Here is a 19,165-nt window from a genome sequence, read left to right as displayed (position 1 = left end):
TAGTCTTGCCAAACAACCTTGTCAAGAAGTCCTGTTCCATCCGGAAGTCTCTTCCATCAGCAAAAGTCCCTAAATCTCAGACGGCTCATAGAACCACTGACCTAAAGTCCTAAGGTTAGACTATGCTGCTGCAACACGAGTCGCGTTCGTCAAAGACCGAAACTCTTGGGGGATGGTGTTCGGCTGCGGCGGTTGGACAAAGCCTGTCTTTCGGACAAAATTTTCCCACTCTACAACAGGACCCTGGTACTGCGAAAAGTTTGCCATGCTATCGTAATATCGTCCCAGACGGTGACGGCCAAGTTTCCGTTGCCTTTCGGAGAAATCGAGGGGATGAATCGGGTAATGTGTGCTCGACACGTGCGCAATAGGGGGAGTTTTTGAAGTCGCGTTATCAGGAATAAGGCGCAACACCGGCAAATGGGTAGTCCCTGAAAGCTCGAGTTGGGGCTTCCAGAACAAAGCGGCGACAGCCCATCCAGCAAACGCCGCCTAATCTTGCAGCCGTTGGCAGAAGACCGCACAACGGCCCGTTAATGTTCTATATTCACCGGCTCTTCCCCATCTCTTGTTTGCTCACTCTTTGACGGCGCAATATCTTGTGATTCTACAACAGTATGTGGGTACGTCAATACAATCCGACCAATAATTTTGGTAGAATATCTTCGCAAAGTCATGGTAGGTCCTAAGATCGGCCGAGTCCAGATGCCGAATTTGCCGCCTGCCCGGGGCGAATGGACGGTAACTCGAGTATACTCAAAGCGCACATCACAGCCAAGCGTGATCATGGTCACTACAGCCAAAAGACGTCTTGCTCCACCTGAGCACGGAGGCTTTCGCTTGACACTGTAGGTGATTCCAAGTTGATCTCGGCTTCCTCGGCAAACCCAGTTGACCGAATTAAGGAGTAGCTGGTGATGTGACCGAGCCAGAGCGTATGCAAAGGTCCATTTCATAGCCACTCTGCTGCGTGGGCTGTACTCATGGAATTTCGATTCCTCCTGCATATATCCAACTTACTCTCCAGGACTGTCAAAACACTAGACAAGCAGGGGTGTTGACAATGGCGCCGCAGCCCGACTTTCAGATTCCAGGCGGTTCAGCAGCCTCGGTTAAGATAATTGACACGACAAGTCTGATCAGCAAAGTCAATTTTGTTCACACACTTGGCCCTGCAATCGAGGGAGTTCCCTATGTCCCTGATTGTCCTGTCTGGTCTTTCCTGATCGAGAATGCAGAAGGACGAAAAGTCCTCTTCGATCTTGGGACTCGGAAGGACTGGAAGAACCTGGCCCCAATCGTTTCCAATCGGCTCGTCAAGATGGGCTGGGAAGTCACTGTCGAGAAGAATATTACCCAAATTTTGGAGGAAAATGGGTTCAGCCTAGTTAGCTTCGAGGCTGTGATCTGGAGGTAAGCGCAACGCTGTCATGCATCGTCGTGATCGTCACGCTTTGCGGACAAGTTGGCTGATCGCCCGATTATGCAGCCATTATCATTGGGATCATATCGGAAATCCAGCACTGTTCCCCAAGAATGTTGCGTTGGTCGTTGGATCTGGCTTCAATGATGAATTCATGCCTGGTTATCCCGCAAGAGAGGACTCCATCCTCCTAGAAAGTGACTACGAGTTGAGTACTGCGGGATCCATCGGTCTGTTGGCAAGAATGCTGATTTTGCATTGCCTAGGGGAAGAAAATTGATAGAGATTGACTTTCAAGGGTCACGCTCGTTAAAGATCGGTCAGATGAATGCTTGTGATTTCTTCGGCGATGGTTCCTTCTACCTCCTGGACGCCCCTGGCCACACGGTCGCCCACATATGTGGCCTTGTTCGCACAACCTCCACTCCTGACACGTTTATACTAATGGGTGCCGACTCTGTCCATGACGGAGGAGAGCTTCGTCCGTCCCGATTTCTGCCAATTCCGGAAAGCATGAATCTACGGCAATTCCTTCCCGCTAGTATTCAGAACGCCATATGTCCTGGTCATATCCTCGAAGATATTCAACGGTCACGCGGTCGACAAGCGAATGAGCCGTTCTTTACCGGCAACATCGCGTATGATATTCCAGCACTGATGCAAACAATAGAAAAGTTGCAACATGCAGACGCTCAGAAAGATGTCTTCTTTATTTACGCGCACGATAGGACGATAATGGATGTGGTAGACTTCTTTCCGAAGCAGGTAAACGATTGGAAGTCCAAAGGATGGGCTGAGCTGGTAAAGTGGGCTTTCTTGAAGGAATATTGGCAGGGCTTGAGGTTGGACAAACTCAATGCTTCGTGATTAAAAGCGAAATTAAGTGCGGGCAGTATGAAATGTCCCAAGAAGCGCATTCGGCCTCGATGCACCCTCAGGCTTTTGTGGCGTTGCCTCACACAGCAACGTCTCGAGATAAATACTTTTAAGACTATCAAAATGCTGCTGCTAGCGCCCTTGTCTACTGGAATTTTAGATGCTCCGCAGTCGTATGGCTCTAGGACCTTTAGAACGTGCTACCAAGAGGGTTAGCGCATTCCCCAGAGGAGGCGTTGGAGATTCCATACGAGGGTTTTCGCTCTCTACCAGACCATCAGATCACGACAGTGCATGGCGAAACTTGTTGTACGGAATTGAGCTTGCTGCCTTTTGCATTTTGCCTGCTGGAGTCCTTTCATCGATGTCATCTAGACCGAGATCCATATAGCCAGAGGGCGATAACTGGCGAGGCACAATCGCTAGACACCTGCCTATGATCATAGTTAGAAATGTTGGGCTTCCAGTCCTGGGCTTCGACCTACCATTCATCGACGCGTCCGTCGCGATGCGTAGAACTGCATTCACGGAGTCTTGGATCGAGGCGAGGTCGAGACCCATATTCCGAAGTTCTGTCTGAATCATCTCCAGGAAATCCTCACTCATCATTGGAGTCGCAATGAACCTGGCCGAATAAGTTACAACGCAATGATAACGAGGAGTTCTGGGGTGTAGTCACCAGGGGGCAATTGCATTTACTCTGAAGACACCTTTCCGTCGTAGACAGCACATCAAGCCTCTCACGCTGAACTTGGCGGCAGCATACACAGCAGAGCTCTGTGTGTCAATGTATCCCATGATACTACTGACGAGGATGAGGCACCCGTCCAGAGGATTGTCATGATGGTGGCGAAAGTACCACCCGGCTAGTTTCGTGGTATACAGGACGCCCTTTACGTTGACATCGAGCATTTTCATCATTGGTTCTTGTGGTGTGGGGTCGTCGAGGCCTTGACATTGAACAATGTATGAGTTTAGGCCACGATTTCTGGGTTCCAGATTTCATCGGAGGACAGAACACACCTGTCAAGACATCGGGTCCGGCAACACCGGCATTGGCAATCACCACGTCTATTTTACCGTTTGGCGACAGTTGAGACGCAATCTCGAACACAGCCAATTGATCGGCCCAAATGGTCACGTCGCACTTTACGAAGACCGCCCTGATTCATCAGCATATCACAAGGTGCAGGGTCGGGCAAGCTGGAAGATGCCAACGTACTCGGACTCCTTGAATGGACTTGGGGGTGGTTGAATGTCGGCTATTACCACAAATGCTCTGATGTCAATTAGTGAAAACAAGCTTGTAGCGCCTGGAACCGCGTCTCACCCTGCTTCCACGAACGCTTTGGCATAAGCATAGCCCAATCCGCTACTGCCTGTCATCGCGCCATGAGAAAAGGTTGGCTACCGGGTTTAGTCAGACAAACCTCCTGTGATCACGGAGGTCTTGCCCTTGAGGGCGCTGGAATCCACTTCAACCAGGCAATCCACCGGCTCTTGTGGTTGATAGAATAGAGGTGGCATCTTGACGGGTCTGGAGTCTGGATGTGGACTATAGCTTCGCGATGATCGAAATAATGCGATATTGTGATTCGCGATACAGAGGTGAGGTCTCCTCAGCGTTTCCAAATATCAAGAGCAGAGAAAACCATGGTAGTCCCCAAGTTCGGCGACTTAAAAGGGTGCGCCAATTAAGCCGCCCCAGTCAACTAGAACTCATTGTAGCCTCATACCGCGCCACGTTTCTAGGTCGCGGCTGGGAACTCTCGGCAACTTAACCGTTACCTAGAAGCAGTGCGTATCAGCAACACCATCTTCGAAGGACTTGGTGCCGAAATGGCTGGCGACCGTTGAGCTGGAGGACCGAATTGTAGGCCCAACCTAACCATCTAGGGTACGTCTCCCGATCGCGTGACGGCAAAGCAGAACTCTACACCCACAAAGGTTTCTGCCAGTAGATAGATTTCTCTTCTCTCTTCAATCAATCAAGTTATCACGGACCTTCGTCCAACACAAGTGCTCCATGACACCTGTCCATTTCGATCTATCCTAGCACCCCGTGGAACAACTCACGGAGCAAACAAATTGTCAAAGCTTTTATGGCCAGCGAGTGCACTGCCCAGAACTGAATTCTCTGGAGATCAATGTCTTTCTGTACATCTCTTACAATAGCCCTCGTGCGGTAGCTGCAGCTGCTCTCGACTGCTGTCTTTCACACAGGGCTAGTAACATGGTTCGGATCTGTCTAGGCTTTATCGGCCTCACTGCCACTCCGACCAGCTGGGCTCCCCGCGCTCATCTACCATACCTTGTAGGATCGCCATATTACGAGATCTATGGTAATACAATCGAGCCAAAGAGACCGCGGAGGCTGCTATTAAAGCACATAATCTCTCGCCATCAATTCGTATTTTCTCGGCGCTCGATGTGTTAACTACCGACCCTAATGTCGACCTGGTGGTTGTCTGCACGCGCGTGGACACGCATTACCAGCTCGCAAGACCTGTGATAGAAGCGGGCAAGAATATCTTCGTGGAATGGTCACTGGGAGCTAATCTCGAGCGAGCTTTTGATCTTGTCAGTCTCGCTAAAGTCAAAGGGGTCGCAACCATGATTGGTCTGCAGGGTATAATGAGTCTTGCCATCCGCAAAATAAAAGATCTGATCGAGTCCGGCACCCTCGGGACCATTTTCAGCGTCTCTGTATGTGGTGTTGCCACAAATTTGAACGTCAGTATGCCAGAGAAGTATGCCTACTTTGCAGACAAGCGAAGCGGCGGCAACATTTTGACCATCTGACCGTTGCCTATCTTGGACACCATGTTCTACGCCCATGATGAACCCACCTACATTCAGTCGCAGGTGGACAATCTTATGCCACATATATATGTCCAGCACAGTGATGGACGGGTTGAACATCTAGAGAAAGATACGCCGGACCAAATCGCGATTTCTTGTCGGCTGAAGGCTTGTTCAGCAGGTGAGCCAGATCCTAGTTTCGTGTTCCACATGTGTGCCGGAAAGCCGTTCAAGGACCAGCCGGAGCTGATATGGCATGTCTACGGCGAGAAGGGTCAATTGGAGATTACCTGCGAGAGTGCAGGTCTCCAGATGGTCTTTCCGGTCACGGTCAAGAAATACGATCATGCCACCGAGTCAGTGGAACTCATTGTCAAGAGCTCGCAGCTGGATGATGGCTTCTGGGCTGACCTTCCGAGACGGGCTAGGAACGTAGGAAGGCTATACGAGGCATACGCTTTCAATCGACCGTACGGGGACTGGGACTTGGCTCTCCAGCGTCACAAGTTGCTTGATAATATTCAAAGGAATCAAGTCAAGTAAAGAGAGCGAGTTCCTCGAACTGCATGATATCCCTCTCGGTGGGCGATGCCTTATTGTACTGGCAAGATCCGAAATTCTGCAAAACTGAAGATATATCCACGTTTGCAGAACAGCGGATTGTGCCACCACATGTAGCAGCCCACCACCTCTCCGGGCCATCGTTGGTTAGGGAGGTGCAGTTACCGGGCATGGGAAAGCCTTGCACAAGCATGGCAAAAACAATCTCTTTTAGATAAGGCCTAAGTAGAGTAAGATCAGCATTGCAGTTATTGAGATATCATAAGAATTCGCAAACAATCCCAGCTCTACAACGCCGCTAAATGGCATTACATTTCTTTGGGATTGCTGCATAATTTTCGCGATAGAATCTGCAAGGTACTTGATCAAGAAAAGAAAGATACATGCCCGGCTATATCAGCAAATCAAATACACATCGCAAAAGGCTTGATGGAACCTTGTTCTCCTGCAAGCAACAGGTCGCTCAAAGGATTTCTTTGAACTGTAATCGAGTCACGTTCAGGTCAGAGGCCCTTCGAATCGAAGACCCAGTCAACCAGTAATTTTTTTTATAACGGTCTGCTGATGCTCTGGGAGATCCATTACCGGGGAGACATTAGTCGGTTCCATACACCCTCGCACGCAAGATCACACGACTCCTGCCGGGCCAACATTTCGGGAGAGGTGCTGTTCGCGGCGCGCAGTTGCCGGGGTCGCCTAGATCCCTGCACATTCGTGTTTGAGATTCCGCACAACTCGGCTCCAGAGGAGCCAACAATGTCCTGCCGTGATCAAAAGATGCTGGGCTCCTGCTGCTAGACTGACTATGAAGTGGCATCGCCTCTCCATCATCGCGTGCTAACTTTGGCCACTATTGCACTCTCAAATTCAGCTACACTGACATGCGCAGAGATATTGGAGAGCCCCAACAAGGCCATATTCCAAATGATGGCAATAACGTTGACAGGAGAACTATGAATGGCGCGAATTCCGTGAGTGGCGTCCATGAGTCCATCTCTTCGTCGTCGAAAGACGAGCATGTTGATGTTTTGATCGTTGGTGCTGGGTTTGCTGGCGTGTACCTACTCTACCAACTGCGGACAAAAGCTTCACTGTGAAAGCTGTGGAAGCGGGATCAGACCTTGGCGGCGTCTGGCATTGGAACCGCTACCCAGGTGCTCGAGTTGATTCGCAATACCCTGTGTATTGCTACTCGTTGCCTGAAGTTTACGAGGATTGGAATTGGACCACCGAGTTTCCGGATTGGGAGGAGTTACAGCGGTACTTTCAACATGTTGACAAGAAACTCGGTATCAAAAAGGACACCGTCTTCAAGACGAAAGTGACCTCTGCCGATTTCGATACCACGACAGATGCGTGGACCATCAAGTGCGATACAGGAAAGATATATTATTCACGATGCCTGATCGCAAGTACTGGCTTTGCAGCAAAACGTTACATCCCCGACTACGATGGCCTTGACAGTTTCGAGGGCATTATGCACCACAGCTCCTTCTGGCCCACCGAACCTATAAATGTTAGAGGACTTCGGGTGGGCGTGTTAGGTTCTGGTTCGACAGGCATCCAGATCGCTCAAGAGTGGGCAAAGGAAATTGGTGAAACTGGCGATCTCAAACTCTTCCAGCGGACACCTAACTTATGTTGTCCGATGAGGCAGAAGTCCTTAACTCCGGAACAGCAGACAGAGGATAAGACAAAATACCGAGAGTGGTTCAATCAAAGGTGGAATAACTATGGAGGTTTCTTATACCAATATAGGGATTCCTTGACATTCGACCAAACCCCAGAGCAAAGGCAGGCTTTGTACGAGGAATTGTGGACGATGGTATAACAACCCGGACCTTGATATCCATTCGAATCTACTGACATTGATAATCTCTTATAGGGAGGTTTTCGCTTCCTCATGAACAACTACTTTGATATGACGAGAGACGTCAAGGCTAACCGAGAAGCCTATAATTTCTGGCGAGACAAGGTTCGTCTTCGCATTAAAGATCTGGCAAAAGCCGACCTGCTAGCGCCGATAGAACCACCGCATCCCTTCGGTGCCAAGCGCGTCGCGCTCGAACAGGGGTTTTATGACGAGTTCAACAAGCCCAACGTCAATGTATTCGATATCAAGACATACCCTATTATACGGTTTGAACCCGAAGGAATTCGTACCAGCGATGGAACCCTCCATAAGCTTGATGTCATCGCAATAGCCACTGGCTTTGATTCTATCACGGGTGGTTTGAAGGATATTTCTATTAAAGGGCTCGATGAGGAACTATTATCGTCCAAATGGGGTAAAGGGACTTGGACATATCTCGGAATGGCAACGGCACGATTCCTCAATTTCTTCTTCACCTACGGTCCGCAGGCACCTACGGCGTTCAGTAACGGTCCGGCCTGCATCGAGCTACAAGCAGACTGGCTCGTGGACCTACTGGTACACATGCGCGAGATGGGGTATCGGCGGGTGGACGCCCAGAATGATGCTGAACAGGAATGGAGAATCACTGTCAACGACTTGAGTGCCAGGGGTCTACGTCATACCACCGATTCATGGTACAACGGATCCAACATCCCCGGAAAGCCAAGAGAGCCCCTCAACTATGCAGGAGGCCTTCCATTGTATCGGAAGACACTTACCGACGTCAAAGACCACAATTATAAAGGCTTTGAGATGCAGTAGTTGGAACTTCGAAGACATTTCCATTTCTACCTTCCATGTTGTCAAGCATATATATGCCAGGTAATGGCAATTGGGGTGTCGATCGATGGGTGTACGTGGAATAGGATAGGGCGCCCACTCTCCATGCTCATAGCAAGTGTCACCGTTCTCACATACTGGTTTCGCCCTGGATGGCTTATTGAAGAGTCGAACCTGCTCCAGGGCAAGACCAACGAAGAGGTTGAGGTTATATAACGTCCACTCAAGTCGACCGAGTGACAGGTCAACAGACTCGACGAGTTCTTCCGTTATCTATTGGTCATTGTTGATCTTTGCTCTCCATTTGTCTAAACTCTTGATTAGGAAGACTTGCTGGAACAGAACAGCGTTGCTTAGCTGATATTAGCCATTTGTTTTGAGGCTTGCAGCTCGACTCTTGTCAGGCGATGCAAAGTTTTCAGGAGAGGTCAACTCACTATGTCCATTGTACGCCTAGTGCCGCCATGTATGCAACAACGAAGTGGCCCTCTTCAGCATCGAGTCCCTTCTTTACATCGTTGTAGAACTGTTGTCATAGCTCCAAATCCGGTTCTGTCCCATCTTCCGCCAGAGTATCAAGCAAATAGTCATGGACCGAGTCGGTCAAAAATGCTTCTATTCTGCACTTGTATGGTCGTACTCACGCAAGCATCTGCCAGGATCATGCTCACCAGGTAATGAGTACATATTAGGCTGGAAGTGTCACCCGCTTGCATCGCCTTAAGGAACTGCTTTTGGTCCACCCAATGCCACCACGGATGCGCCCAGATGAACCAGAGGGACATAAGATGGGAAATGAGATCATCATCTGTTACTGTGGTCCACGACTTTGCTGGGACTTGTAATGGAGAGTTAATGATATCTTGTACCCGGCTCATCCTATGTCGATGCCACTTGTATATCTCCCGGCGGCGGTTTTGCTCGTCAATGGTCCCGAGACTGATGAAATCACTAGTCAAGAAGTAGTGCCGTAGAATCCTGTCACTGTGGGCTTCTTGGGATCCCCAATTAATCCTTCCCTCCGTCAATTTGTACTATGCTTCTGTCCCTTTCAGATACAGTCGCTGGAGAAAACCCAAACCTCAGTACGCCAAAATGCCGAGAACCTGTTGGACAGAAATGATATTTCACTTCAAATCTGAAATGTTTCCAGGCCTTCAGACTTTGGATCGGTGCTGGTTAGTCGAGGGAGTGCACATCTGCATTGGCATTTCAGAAGGAACGCCGCTGGCGTCGTTTCAAATCATGCCTTTCAATCACCCTCTCAAAACGGCTCTCCTCCATATTTTCCTGAAGAGCAGACAACGTGTCGCAGTCGCCTGCTGTGGTAAAGAACACCTTCATGGGATGCTTTGACATCGACGAGCTCCCCTCCGAGCTGTTATAATCCGATGCTTTCTTGAAGATGGCGTCGCCGAGCACGCACAAAACCTCAGCTGCAAGGTTTGCGACAGACGTTTGGTCGAGATGCTCGATACCATCCAGAACAATCAACGTTGGCTGAGGGACGCAGGGCAGAAGGCTCTTCAGGAGATCAAGACCTGTGGCCCATGCCTTTTTGCTTCCAAGGTCATCAAGCGCGAGCAGGCGTTCTGAGGTAATGTCGCAAGCACCTTCGACTTCGAACTGTGGAGGCAGGAGGTCGATCACTTGTCGAAGAAGTGAGTATAAGAAGTCACGCACACATGCGTACTCCTTCTCCTCTTTACTTCCTCCCGGGTAATCTGCTGGCCAGCTGCAGAAGAATGCGCAGACTGATAAGTGCATTTCCACAGCCATTTCTACCAAGTTCGCGGATACAATAGACAAGGGAGACGGGTAGTTGATGGCGAAGTCTTTGGAGATCCAAAGGAATGCTGACACAGGCGAAGAGACCCACTCTTGCAGTTTTGATATCGTAGAGGGCTCCAGTCGCGGGTTTTGGTACTCCAGTGTTGTGATGAATACCCAGTTGTCTTGTATTATGTAGTCTTCCATCCTTCTGGACCACAGCTTTAAGTCTCCGCGACGATACAACTCCTTCGTGTGGTTTTCCGAATTGGGGCTCGGACAAGGCTGCTTGCTCCTTTTCTCCACGGTTTGTGTATCACTCTCAACTGGATGGGCCTGCTTCACCCGTATGTTATTCTCAGCTTCGCTGGAATCTCGCGTGGTGATCTCATCATCCGTCAATTCCGAAACGAAGCCCGATTGTTGTTTGATCAGCGCAATCTTTCTCCAGAATTGCTCAGTACGTCGATCCTCGGACAACATGATGGCTAATATCTTTGCCAGATATTCGAGCCCCTGATAAAACCCTGTACGGTCGTCTAGCAAGAGACGGTTTTGTTTGACTATCAATTTTGATAGCTCTTGGAGAGTCGCAAGGCCTCGATGAGTGACCATTTGCATATCGATTTGGATTTCGTCATGTCGCCAAAGATCATGACGAGTGATCAGCCGCGCGATCCTCTGGACTTCAATGACTGACTCTCTCAGATCGAAGTAGAGATCCTGGTTGAACGACTTCAATGATCTCACCACAGACCGTTCCGAGAACCAATGCAATATGTCTCTGTAGAAAACGAAAAATTGAGCATAGATGTCACATGCCAGTGCTCGGGTACGTAAATCTTTCTCTGAAATTGCATTTTCTTCCACAGAAGAAATTTCATCACTGATTTCTTTGAGGGCTTTTGCAAAGCCGTGGCAAATCAGTTCATGGTTCACCGATGCCTATCCTCATCAATCAGACACATCTCTCGTGTTGGGTCAGCAAATCCCCCAAATAACGTACCTGTATTATCATTTGAGAGACACCACAAAAGAGCGAAGTGTAAATAGAACTCTGTGGCAACACCGCCAAAAGATTCCGATATCCATTAAGGTGCCGGCATACCGAGTTAAAGCAGTTCGTAATCCTCCCAGCAAAGGAGCTCTTTTTGTCTTTCCAGACAATCGTAGCTTTATAGAGTTCATCAACCAAGTCCTCAAAGGTTGCTTCTTTGCTTAATTTGTCGAAGTTGTCTCTGCTACGGAAGAACTTCAGACGACGGTCTTCTTTTGATTCAACCCACTGTTTCTTGAATAATTCAATGCTCTCCTCTAATGCACTCTTGCCATCATTTAGCGCTTGCATCCCAGGTCTAATCGTTCGCGTGAGCGCGCTTCAAATCTTGTGGCTGGATACTTACTTTTGGGAGAAGCCAATGTCTCGATAACATTTTAAACAAAGACACCTCGGGCTTGAGCTTATCGGCGTGGTAATTATGGCATCTTCGACGACTCGAAGAATCTTCCTCTGCTCTTCCAAGCTTTCAGCATTCTCAAGTCGGAGGAACCCCCCTGTGATTATCATGGACTGTTCTGCTGTGGGACCCATGCTAAGGTCTGACTTGCGTCTACTAATGTGATCGACTGAGAATTCTTGTTATCGTGTCTGAAAATTTAGGATGTTTCATAATCAGGCGATGAAAACCTGTCTCTTCATCTGCCGCGCTTGCTCTCGACTCCTGTATTTTGCCATGCTGAGCAGCAAAATATGTGGTTCGATCTGTGAGCCGTTCTAGGTCATGCTCAGTCTCGAGAAGTCAGGAGAGAATGGTCAGATGAGTTTTCGTGATAGTGCATGAATTCATGTAGGCTGGTCGTCGCGTGCGATAATGTGGCTTGCGACACGTGTCTTGACCACTCTGATTGAACGCCACCAACACACCTCATGGCACCACCTGGAAAACGTTGTCTGTATTGATCGGTAATTGTTGTGTATTTATTCAGCAGTCACACCTACTTGTTCAGTAGGTAACCCAAAGTCCCAGACCGCCGATTCCCTTGGCTGGCTTGACTAAGGCATTTCCAACCCGATCAAAAGGTTAATAGCTTTAACCAAAGCATTCTTCAAAGTGTGGTTACTCGCTGGGGCTTTCGTGCTGAATGAACTGAATTCACAAAAGATTCTCTGAGTACCTAGGCTCGCAATAATAACATCGCCAAATTGTGCAACGCCACTCACCCAGAATCATCTACATGAAAGCATGCAACACGGAGGCATGCACGCGACCCCCACCTTACCAACATCAACAAATGGCCAGCCTAACTGCGGATCACCTAATTGTCCTAGGAAGGGAGCATCTAAAGACAGGGAGGGGCAAGGTGGAATCTCGCTCTTAGGCCCTAATGATGACTTCTCCGATGTCTGGTCTGGGCCTATCCGTTACACCAAAGAATATGTTGATATGACAGGTGCCGTCACAAGAAGAATCTTAGGTGATGAGCCTATCACAATGACAACTAACGCTGCTCCCGGGGTAATCGAAGTTCTCACAAAATGGCACTGGGGTGGGAACTTTGGGCGGACCCGTCCAATGGAGAGCATAGAGCAAAAGTACAATTTCCTTGACACGCTTGTGAGCAGGAAGGGAGCTTTGCGATTCCTGATTTATTCCTCCAAACTGATAAATGCACTTCGGGCAGTGATTGATTATTATCCAGGCCAGGATCTATTAGGCGACGTGGTTGAGTTTAACGAGCCATTCATCTTTCTCGTTCATCACTGGGACAAGCTCGAACAATACAAGACCAACCACCCTCCACAACACACGGCAGAATACCAGAAAGAATGCAACGAGCACATTGACCTCCTTCTCGGGTTGCTCGACAAGTATGTGGGTCCGGAGGTCAGAAGGGAGAAACACAGACATGACCAAGGAGTCGCCACATTTGAGTATCTCTGGATGCTTTTCAAGCCAGGCGAGAGGCTATTTGTCAAGGACCGAGTATCCAAGACCTTAAACTCTTGTCTTCTAGACAGAATCAAAGGCGGCGTTGTTGATCGCAAGGAGAAACCTTACCATCTTTCAACTTGGTACATCGATTACAATGGAATGCGTTTCTACAGGCGCGATCTCAGGCACTTCATCCGCCCTTTTGATGGAGAAAAAGAAATTATGTCCCTGCCTATTTACCCGCAGGGATATCATAAGGATACTAAGGCAGAGAAGAGCGCACGAGATGGAAGAACCCTCCAGGAACAAACCGTAGTTTGGGGGGAGAGGCGTTGGAATCTTCGATGGCCATGCTTGAAGGAATACTCAGGGAATTGCCTCGTACCAAGAAGATTACCAAAGGTATCTGGAAACCCCCTTGTTTCGATATTCGTGTCCGTATTGATCGATCGGTCGATTCTAACCCTGCTCAGATTGAGGGAAGAGTAATGATTGATGAACAGTCCTTTTTACTCTCTCTTGAAACACCTTTCATGGGAAGCCAAGATCTTCGCAGGGAGGGAATGAGAGTCATAAATCTTCATGACAGTGATAGCGAATCGAGCGATGATGACCATGATGACTCCGATGACCGGCACATCAATGATGAGAGACGGAGCCGCCGTAAACGAGGTCCATTCCGGAACAGCGAAACTGCCGATATGGGCAATCGTGGCTGTGAATGCAGCAATTGTACAAAATTGGGCACGATGGTGACACCGACTCGATATAGAGATTACGAAGATGTGGATCCCAATGGCGAACCACCAAACAAAGACCACTTCTTCTCGCTTTTATGCCGTGCGGTCGGTGCATTTTCTCTGAAGGAGCGGATTTTTGGTGAGTCTTTCTGCTAGCCCCCAGGGAAAAGTATTTAACCATGAAAACAGTTCTGCTCGATATCGATGGCATCCAAGAACCTAAATTCGACGAGAACCTTTTTGACTATTTGGTGATCAATGATGACATCAAGAGCACAATCAAATCACTTGCATTGAACAATGCCCGCAAAGCAGAGAACAAGGAAGACAAACCATTTAGGGCAGACTTCATCCGGGGCAAGGGGGAAGGACTGGTTTTTCTCTTACATGGGCCACCAGGTGTCGGGAAAACCTGTGCTGCAGGTTCGCCTTTCCACCTCCAATGCTATAATCACTTGCTGATTTCGGATTTAGAATGTGTCGCTGAGCTCACCAAGCGTCCCCTGCTCTCAATCACGAGTGGCGACCTCGGCACTGAGACGGCTGAGCTGGATCAAAAACTTTCAACATTCTTCAGGCTCGGTGAGCTGTGGAATGCCATCGTGGTGATTGATGAGGCAGATATTTACTTCGAGGCCCGAGAAACAAATGACATTGCACGGAATAGTCTGGTTTCAGGTAAGTAAACGGTGACGAGGCAAGCAGACAGCTTGGATTGCTTGTTCACGACTGACCCCTCCCAGTTCTCCTCCGTGCATTGGAATACTATCGCGGAATCCTTTTTCTCACGACCAATCGACTGGGAGTGCTAGACGAGGCTTTCGTGTCCAGGATTCATGTGCCATTGTTCTTCAAACACTTGACTAACGATGACAGAAAACAGATCTGGAAGAATAATATCAAGAGGCTTGAAGAAACGAAGATCAGGATCACCGAAGATGCTCAAAAGTTCGTAATTTCAGCAGAGGTAATGGATCGAGAGTGGAACGGGAGAGAAATTCGCAACGGTAAGCAGCAATGACGACTTGACGGATGATCCACTCACGGTGTGGCAGCCTTTCAAACTGTTGTGGCGCTGGCCGAGGCAGAATGTGAAGGGCACCCTGACGAGATCCCCAAGATCACCAGGAATCATATCAAGGAAGTGCTCAGGATTTCCACAGCGTTCCAGAAGTATCTTAAGCGCTTGTATAAGGACCTCAATTACGAGCAATTGGCAGACAGGAAGGGGATTAGAGCGGACATGGGTCCGGCTGGCAGGACGCATGGTGGCTTGATGCCAATCCATCAATGGTCCGAAATTCGTACTTCAGCGGTGTCTGAATCACATTGTGATTGATAGGACCATCGAACGGGTATGAGTTTTCTCGGCTCCTCTAGAATAGTTCCGTAACGTACCTAATAGTTTGCATAACCTCCGTCGCGAGAAGACTGAGATCAAGACCCTTTATGAAAAACCCACTTCAATGGAAGGAAAGCAATAGGTAGGCGTGCCCTGCCAGATGGCGGATTGGGGGGGGGGGGTTGATGTATTTTTCCAGGTGCCTATGCATTTCACCATAGTCGGTCCAGTCAGACTTTCAGCAACTCGAGCAAACATTTTGCTGCCTGCATCCTTGCTCAGGTACATCAAGACCGTCTATGTACCGTGAAAGACGAGAACCCATGGCCATTCGCTCAACTTGATACAGCGCTGATGATAACTTGGACCTCTCCATCCACCTCACGACCTCCGCTCACCTTCTCACCCTCCGTCTCGCTGTTGGCTAACTGCTCCTTTGCTCCTTTCGCATAACCCACCTCAAATCCCTTCCACTTGTCCAACTTCTCCAAACATTGAGCCTCGTACATCTTAATTCTGCCTATATGCGGCAACATCTGACTCCTCTTTCCCGGAACATTGGCCGCGTTCCACCACGAATTCGTCGAGGGAAGCAATGTCATTCGAGCCATTATGTCGATCATCTTGTCCCATCCGTCTTCTGCTTCCTTGGTGGGTTCGATAGTGGTGGCCCCTCGGACTCGAGCTTCTTGATCGCCGTGAGAATGAAGTCAGCTTGCGCTTCGATTATGGTGGGGCCGTTGGCCAGTGCCGAGGGTGCTAAGAACAGAATCATAAGTATTTGGAATCGACCTGAAGGACATGGCTAGACATACCATGAGGAGTGTACACCATGGAAACATTTGAGAAGCCATTGAGCGTCATTCCAAGGTACCTCCGGATCCCATCGCGCCACACGTCCTTAATATCCACCCCATCTTTGTTCTTGAGACCCATCTGGGTGAGCCTACCTTCGGTAAGCGAAATGATAATCCCACGGGAAGGAGGAAAGACACTTACGACGAGGAAAACGAAGTAAACTCATGGCAAGACCCACCACATCGAAATCCATCAGCAACATTCTCTTCTCACTTAACGTCTTCAGTGCCTCTCATTGACATTCACAATATCAACATTGTCGTGATCCAGCATCTCGTAGTAATCCTGCCCCAACGGGCTTCTCTGAGTCTCGACATAATAAGGCGCCTCCTTGGGAGCCATTAGCCCTGTTTCTTAAGATTCTTGATCTTCTCTCTGATCTTCTTAGCTCAAAAGCTATACACTTTCTGGTTGGCCGCTTTATCTACCACGACGTTATTGTAGCTAGTCAGTAGAAAGCTAAACTCTCCACACGTTTAGATATTTTTGAAATGTCGTTCACGCTCTTCATTCGAGACGTCAAACACTCCGCATACTTTAACCGTGCCTAGAAATTCTGCCCTAGAATTACGCCCTTCACGAGAAATAAGTTTAAAATATATCTTCTAGCTCTTTTACTCCAGGAGGATCAGTGTGCATTGGCCCATCGGTAAGTCAAGACACGGTCGGCGCATGAAGACGGTCAGTTGGTCGGCTTCTCTGGCCAACTCCTAGACTACTTAAACCGCAGTCGCTCCAGCCTCGATGACTGCTACTTTCTTGCCCTTGACGTTCGTGTCTTCTGACCAGAAGGCCGCGTGGTGAATGATCCCTTTATATGAGGTCAATCCTGGAAAGTCCGGGATGTGGCTCCGATGCAGTAATCCGGTGCAAAGAATTAGGTATTTGCTCTGTGCAATGCGCCCCTGGTCCGTCTTCACAGTTCATTTGCCATTACTCTTGCTCTAATGAGCGGGGACCATGTCGACATGAGCACAACATTCCCGGATTTCCTTGTGACCAGGGAACTTCTCGGCGAGGTCGGCAACGACGTGGTTGCCATTTGGCCGCCTCGGCAAAATACCTCTTCTTCGAGAGACACTTAACTAAGTTAGGCTAGACTTTTGCCTAAATACTGGGTAGGTTGAGTGTGATACTAAATTTCGAATCGACTCCCGCATCGAGACTAGGGCTCGGTTAAAAATGACTCGATTCCTCAGGGACTCTATTCTTCACAACGCTGCAAATCTTCCAAATTTGCAAGACGATTCCTGACGGTGAAGAACACACTAATTCAATCGGCGTTAGTATTTCAGAAGGGTGCCACAAAATTGATCATCAGACAAAGTGGGCAATCGAGACTAGATATAGCAGCCCTAGGGACGGTCAAGGCGCACTTCGAAATTGCTAAGATGGATGAATTGGATCAAGCGATGAAGGAAATGGCCAGGGGACAAGTGCAATAGCATATGGTGATAGTAAAGACTATGCCATAGAAGTTGCAATTGTGGCTCGTACGGCCGTCCTCATGCAAAGGATCATATTAGCTACGGTGTGAAGTGTGATGGAAGCATCGGCGCGACCAAGAAATGGGTCGTAGAATACCGGAAGATGATGGGATTTGCATTGAAAACGCACGAACTTCGAGCATTCGCTGTCGAAAGAGGAGACGAGAAATAGAAGCCGCTATTACGCACAAGGACCAGAGGCGTGTTGGGGTAACTGATTTTCCCGGAGTCGGGTCGAAAAAGCCTCTGCAGTGTCGTTCACAAGGGCTGGTCTTCATAAAATACCAGACACCTAACCTCTACACTCTCTCTGACGGGGTCATCCTGAGTAGCAGGGTTGATGAACGACGTATGCGGTGTCCTTCTCGCAGTGTGCCCGTCGCGCAAAGAATCCCAACATTTAATCAGCAAAGTTTCGTCCGGCTCCATTCGACTTATGTTATGCCATTCTTGTTCAGGATGGTGTTTCATGACCATAATCTCCACGTCGTCTCCTCGAGAGACGTTTGCGAGCTTGCCGGAGCCTTTGGGCGGGAGCAACACGGGCATGGTAATCAGATCTTCATCCCGGCAAGTACGAATGTCACACAGGCAAAGAGGATCCTTGGTAACAGTTTTGATTGGACGCCAAAGGTTGATGATCGCCCACCGGGTTGAAGATAACTTCTTCGCAATATCAGGGGGCAGGTTCTGGTATAACATCTGTTCGGCGCCGACGTCGGACACGTCGATATGAACAAAGCGCGCTGGTCCCACTTGTGGTGCTGGGTCATCATTGGCAAGGTTCTCTTGCGCTTTGATCAGAGCGTCAGTCTTCTCTCGAGAGTCATGCCGGACAAGGTGCGAGTAGATGTGAACTTCAGTTGCTCCGGTGCTGTAATGTCATGGGTTAGCTCGCCAAAGGCCGGAGGACAGCCAGGGACCGGCGAACGTACACCTTCTTCATCAGCTCAATCGTCTCCGGGTACACGACTTGTTTGATCTGGTCGGCATCTTGGTAGTCGACTTTTGCGGGTGAGTGTTTGTGGTATTGAAATCCGTGTGTGCTGAGACTGAAATCCCCTTCTCGGCCTCTGCCGTCATGGATCGTGACTTCTTGAACATCAAACTTCAGACGAAAGTAGCCCGCTGTGGCTGCTTTATAAGCTGTGTGGCCACCGAAAGCAGGGTCAAGGCGGAAATTCAAGGTGGTCGAGACATGCTTGGGTTTTTCAGGGTTGAACCCGTTTTTTGCCATTGCGTCCGCAATCTTAATGGTATTCTGCCAATGGTCAAGCTTGCAAACTTGGAAGATCATATTCAGGAGATCACTCAAGGTTATATACCGCTTTAGACCCCAAGCCATCAACGGTGAGGTCTTTGGGGATGTCCTCGTTGTAGCCCGGCCCGCGGTGAACGGTCGGCCCTCGCCCTCGGGTAAACTGTGTGGATCCTCATCCCGCTCCAGGGGTCTGCGGGTCGGCGAATCTTGCACTTGCCGGGGGTCAGCGTAAGCGAACGGCTTGCGCCGAATTATCAACACTGAGGTATGTACACCATAAAGATTAGATTGAGGCACTCAATATAGGCAATCCAACTGCCCGGAAAACTCCATTGACTGTACGAGTGACGTAAAGAGCCCCTAGGGATCTGGTGCAGTCAAAATTATCTGCCGCACAGTCACTATCGCTCGTGATAT

The 19,165-nt window shown here is 49.1% G+C and overlaps 13 protein-coding genes across 13 annotated transcripts; 6 read left to right on the top strand and 7 right to left on the bottom strand.

Moving 5' to 3' along the window:
• Positions 1–1,063: 1,063 nt before the first annotated feature.
• On the top strand, positions 1,064–2,290 carry A1O5_01595 (uncharacterized protein; the record flags this gene model as incomplete). Its single annotated transcript, XM_007742211.1, has 3 exons — positions 1,064–1,413; positions 1,490–1,630; positions 1,690–2,290. 3 exons carry the CDS (start codon positions 1,064–1,066, stop codon positions 2,288–2,290), a joined length of 1,092 nt encoding a protein of 363 aa, XP_007740401.1.
• A 291-nt stretch (positions 2,291–2,581) lies between these two features.
• On the bottom strand, positions 2,582–3,826 carry A1O5_01594 (uncharacterized protein; the record flags this gene model as incomplete). Its single annotated transcript, XM_007742210.1, has 7 exons — positions 2,582–2,733; positions 2,785–2,924; positions 2,979–3,249; positions 3,314–3,462; positions 3,522–3,578; positions 3,630–3,674; positions 3,726–3,826. The coding sequence occupies 7 exons, from the start codon at positions 3,824–3,826 to the stop codon at positions 2,582–2,584; spliced, it is 915 nt and encodes a 304-aa protein (XP_007740400.1).
• Positions 3,827–4,532: 706 nt separating this feature from the next.
• Positions 4,533–5,101, top strand: A1O5_01593 (uncharacterized protein; the record flags this gene model as incomplete). Its single annotated transcript, XM_007742209.1, has 2 exons — positions 4,533–4,613; positions 4,664–5,101. The coding sequence occupies 2 exons, from the start codon at positions 4,533–4,535 to the stop codon at positions 5,099–5,101; spliced, it is 519 nt and encodes a 172-aa protein (XP_007740399.1).
• A 21-nt stretch (positions 5,102–5,122) lies between these two features.
• On the top strand, positions 5,123–5,644 carry A1O5_01592 (uncharacterized protein; the record flags this gene model as incomplete). The annotated part of the gene is made up of 1 exon (XM_007742208.1): positions 5,123–5,644. The coding sequence occupies one exon, from the start codon at positions 5,123–5,125 to the stop codon at positions 5,642–5,644; it is 522 nt and encodes a 173-aa protein (XP_007740398.1).
• An 899-nt stretch (positions 5,645–6,543) lies between these two features.
• On the top strand, positions 6,544–8,339 carry A1O5_01591 (uncharacterized protein; the record flags this gene model as incomplete). Its single annotated transcript, XM_007742207.1, has 3 exons — positions 6,544–6,719; positions 6,749–7,487; positions 7,548–8,339. 3 exons carry the CDS (start codon positions 6,544–6,546, stop codon positions 8,337–8,339), a joined length of 1,707 nt encoding a protein of 568 aa, XP_007740397.1.
• Positions 8,340–8,381: 42 nt separating this feature from the next.
• On the bottom strand, positions 8,382–9,268 carry A1O5_01590 (uncharacterized protein). Its single transcript, XM_007742206.1, has 3 exons — positions 9,064–9,268; positions 8,795–8,969; positions 8,382–8,739 (listed from the first exon to the last, which is right to left on the bottom strand). Exons 1-2 carry the CDS (start codon positions 9,233–9,235, stop codon positions 8,890–8,892), a joined length of 252 nt encoding a protein of 83 aa, XP_007740396.1. The 5' UTR covers positions 9,236–9,268; the 3' UTR covers positions 8,382–8,739; positions 8,795–8,889.
• Positions 9,269–9,569: 301 nt separating this feature from the next.
• A1O5_01589 (uncharacterized protein) lies at positions 9,570–10,742 on the bottom strand (the record flags this gene model as incomplete). The annotated part of the gene is made up of 1 exon (XM_007742205.1): positions 9,570–10,742. The coding sequence occupies one exon, from the start codon at positions 10,740–10,742 to the stop codon at positions 9,570–9,572; it is 1,173 nt and encodes a 390-aa protein (XP_007740395.1).
• A 1,877-nt stretch (positions 10,743–12,619) lies between these two features.
• A1O5_01588 (uncharacterized protein) lies at positions 12,620–13,376 on the top strand (the record flags this gene model as incomplete). The annotated part of the gene is made up of 2 exons (XM_007742204.1): positions 12,620–13,200; positions 13,307–13,376. 2 exons carry the CDS (start codon positions 12,620–12,622, stop codon positions 13,374–13,376), a joined length of 651 nt encoding a protein of 216 aa, XP_007740394.1.
• A 433-nt stretch (positions 13,377–13,809) lies between these two features.
• A1O5_01587 (uncharacterized protein) lies at positions 13,810–15,139 on the top strand (the record flags this gene model as incomplete). The annotated part of the gene is made up of 5 exons (XM_007742203.1): positions 13,810–13,939; positions 13,990–14,223; positions 14,275–14,478; positions 14,544–14,807; positions 14,856–15,139. The coding sequence occupies 5 exons, from the start codon at positions 13,810–13,812 to the stop codon at positions 15,137–15,139; spliced, it is 1,116 nt and encodes a 371-aa protein (XP_007740393.1).
• A 338-nt stretch (positions 15,140–15,477) lies between these two features.
• Positions 15,478–15,753, bottom strand: A1O5_01586 (uncharacterized protein; the record flags this gene model as incomplete). Its single annotated transcript, XM_007742202.1, has 1 exon — positions 15,478–15,753. The coding sequence occupies one exon, from the start codon at positions 15,751–15,753 to the stop codon at positions 15,478–15,480; it is 276 nt and encodes a 91-aa protein (XP_007740392.1).
• An 8-nt stretch (positions 15,754–15,761) lies between these two features.
• Positions 15,762–16,078, bottom strand: A1O5_01585 (uncharacterized protein; the record flags this gene model as incomplete). The annotated part of the gene is made up of 2 exons (XM_007742201.1): positions 15,762–15,901; positions 15,958–16,078. The coding sequence occupies 2 exons, from the start codon at positions 16,076–16,078 to the stop codon at positions 15,762–15,764; spliced, it is 261 nt and encodes an 86-aa protein (XP_007740391.1).
• Positions 16,079–16,719: 641 nt separating this feature from the next.
• A1O5_01584 (uncharacterized protein) lies at positions 16,720–16,920 on the bottom strand (the record flags this gene model as incomplete). The annotated part of the gene is made up of 1 exon (XM_007742200.1): positions 16,720–16,920. A coding segment is annotated over one exon (201 nt), but the record flags the coding sequence as incomplete, so codon positions are not given.
• Positions 16,921–17,745: 825 nt separating this feature from the next.
• A1O5_01583 (uncharacterized protein) lies at positions 17,746–18,724 on the bottom strand (the record flags this gene model as incomplete). The annotated part of the gene is made up of 2 exons (XM_007742199.1): positions 17,746–18,361; positions 18,423–18,724. 2 exons carry the CDS (start codon positions 18,722–18,724, stop codon positions 17,746–17,748), a joined length of 918 nt encoding a protein of 305 aa, XP_007740389.1.
• Positions 18,725–19,165: the final 441 nt, after the last annotated feature.

This window comes from Cladophialophora psammophila, assembly GCF_000585535.1.
Source record: "Cladophialophora psammophila CBS 110553 chromosome Unknown aczJe-supercont1.2, whole genome shotgun sequence".
NCBI lineage: Eukaryota > Fungi > Ascomycota > Eurotiomycetes > Chaetothyriales > Herpotrichiellaceae > Cladophialophora > Cladophialophora psammophila.
The sequence above is the reverse complement of the archived record's forward strand: the minus strand, read 5'-3'. Positions and strand labels throughout refer to the sequence as shown.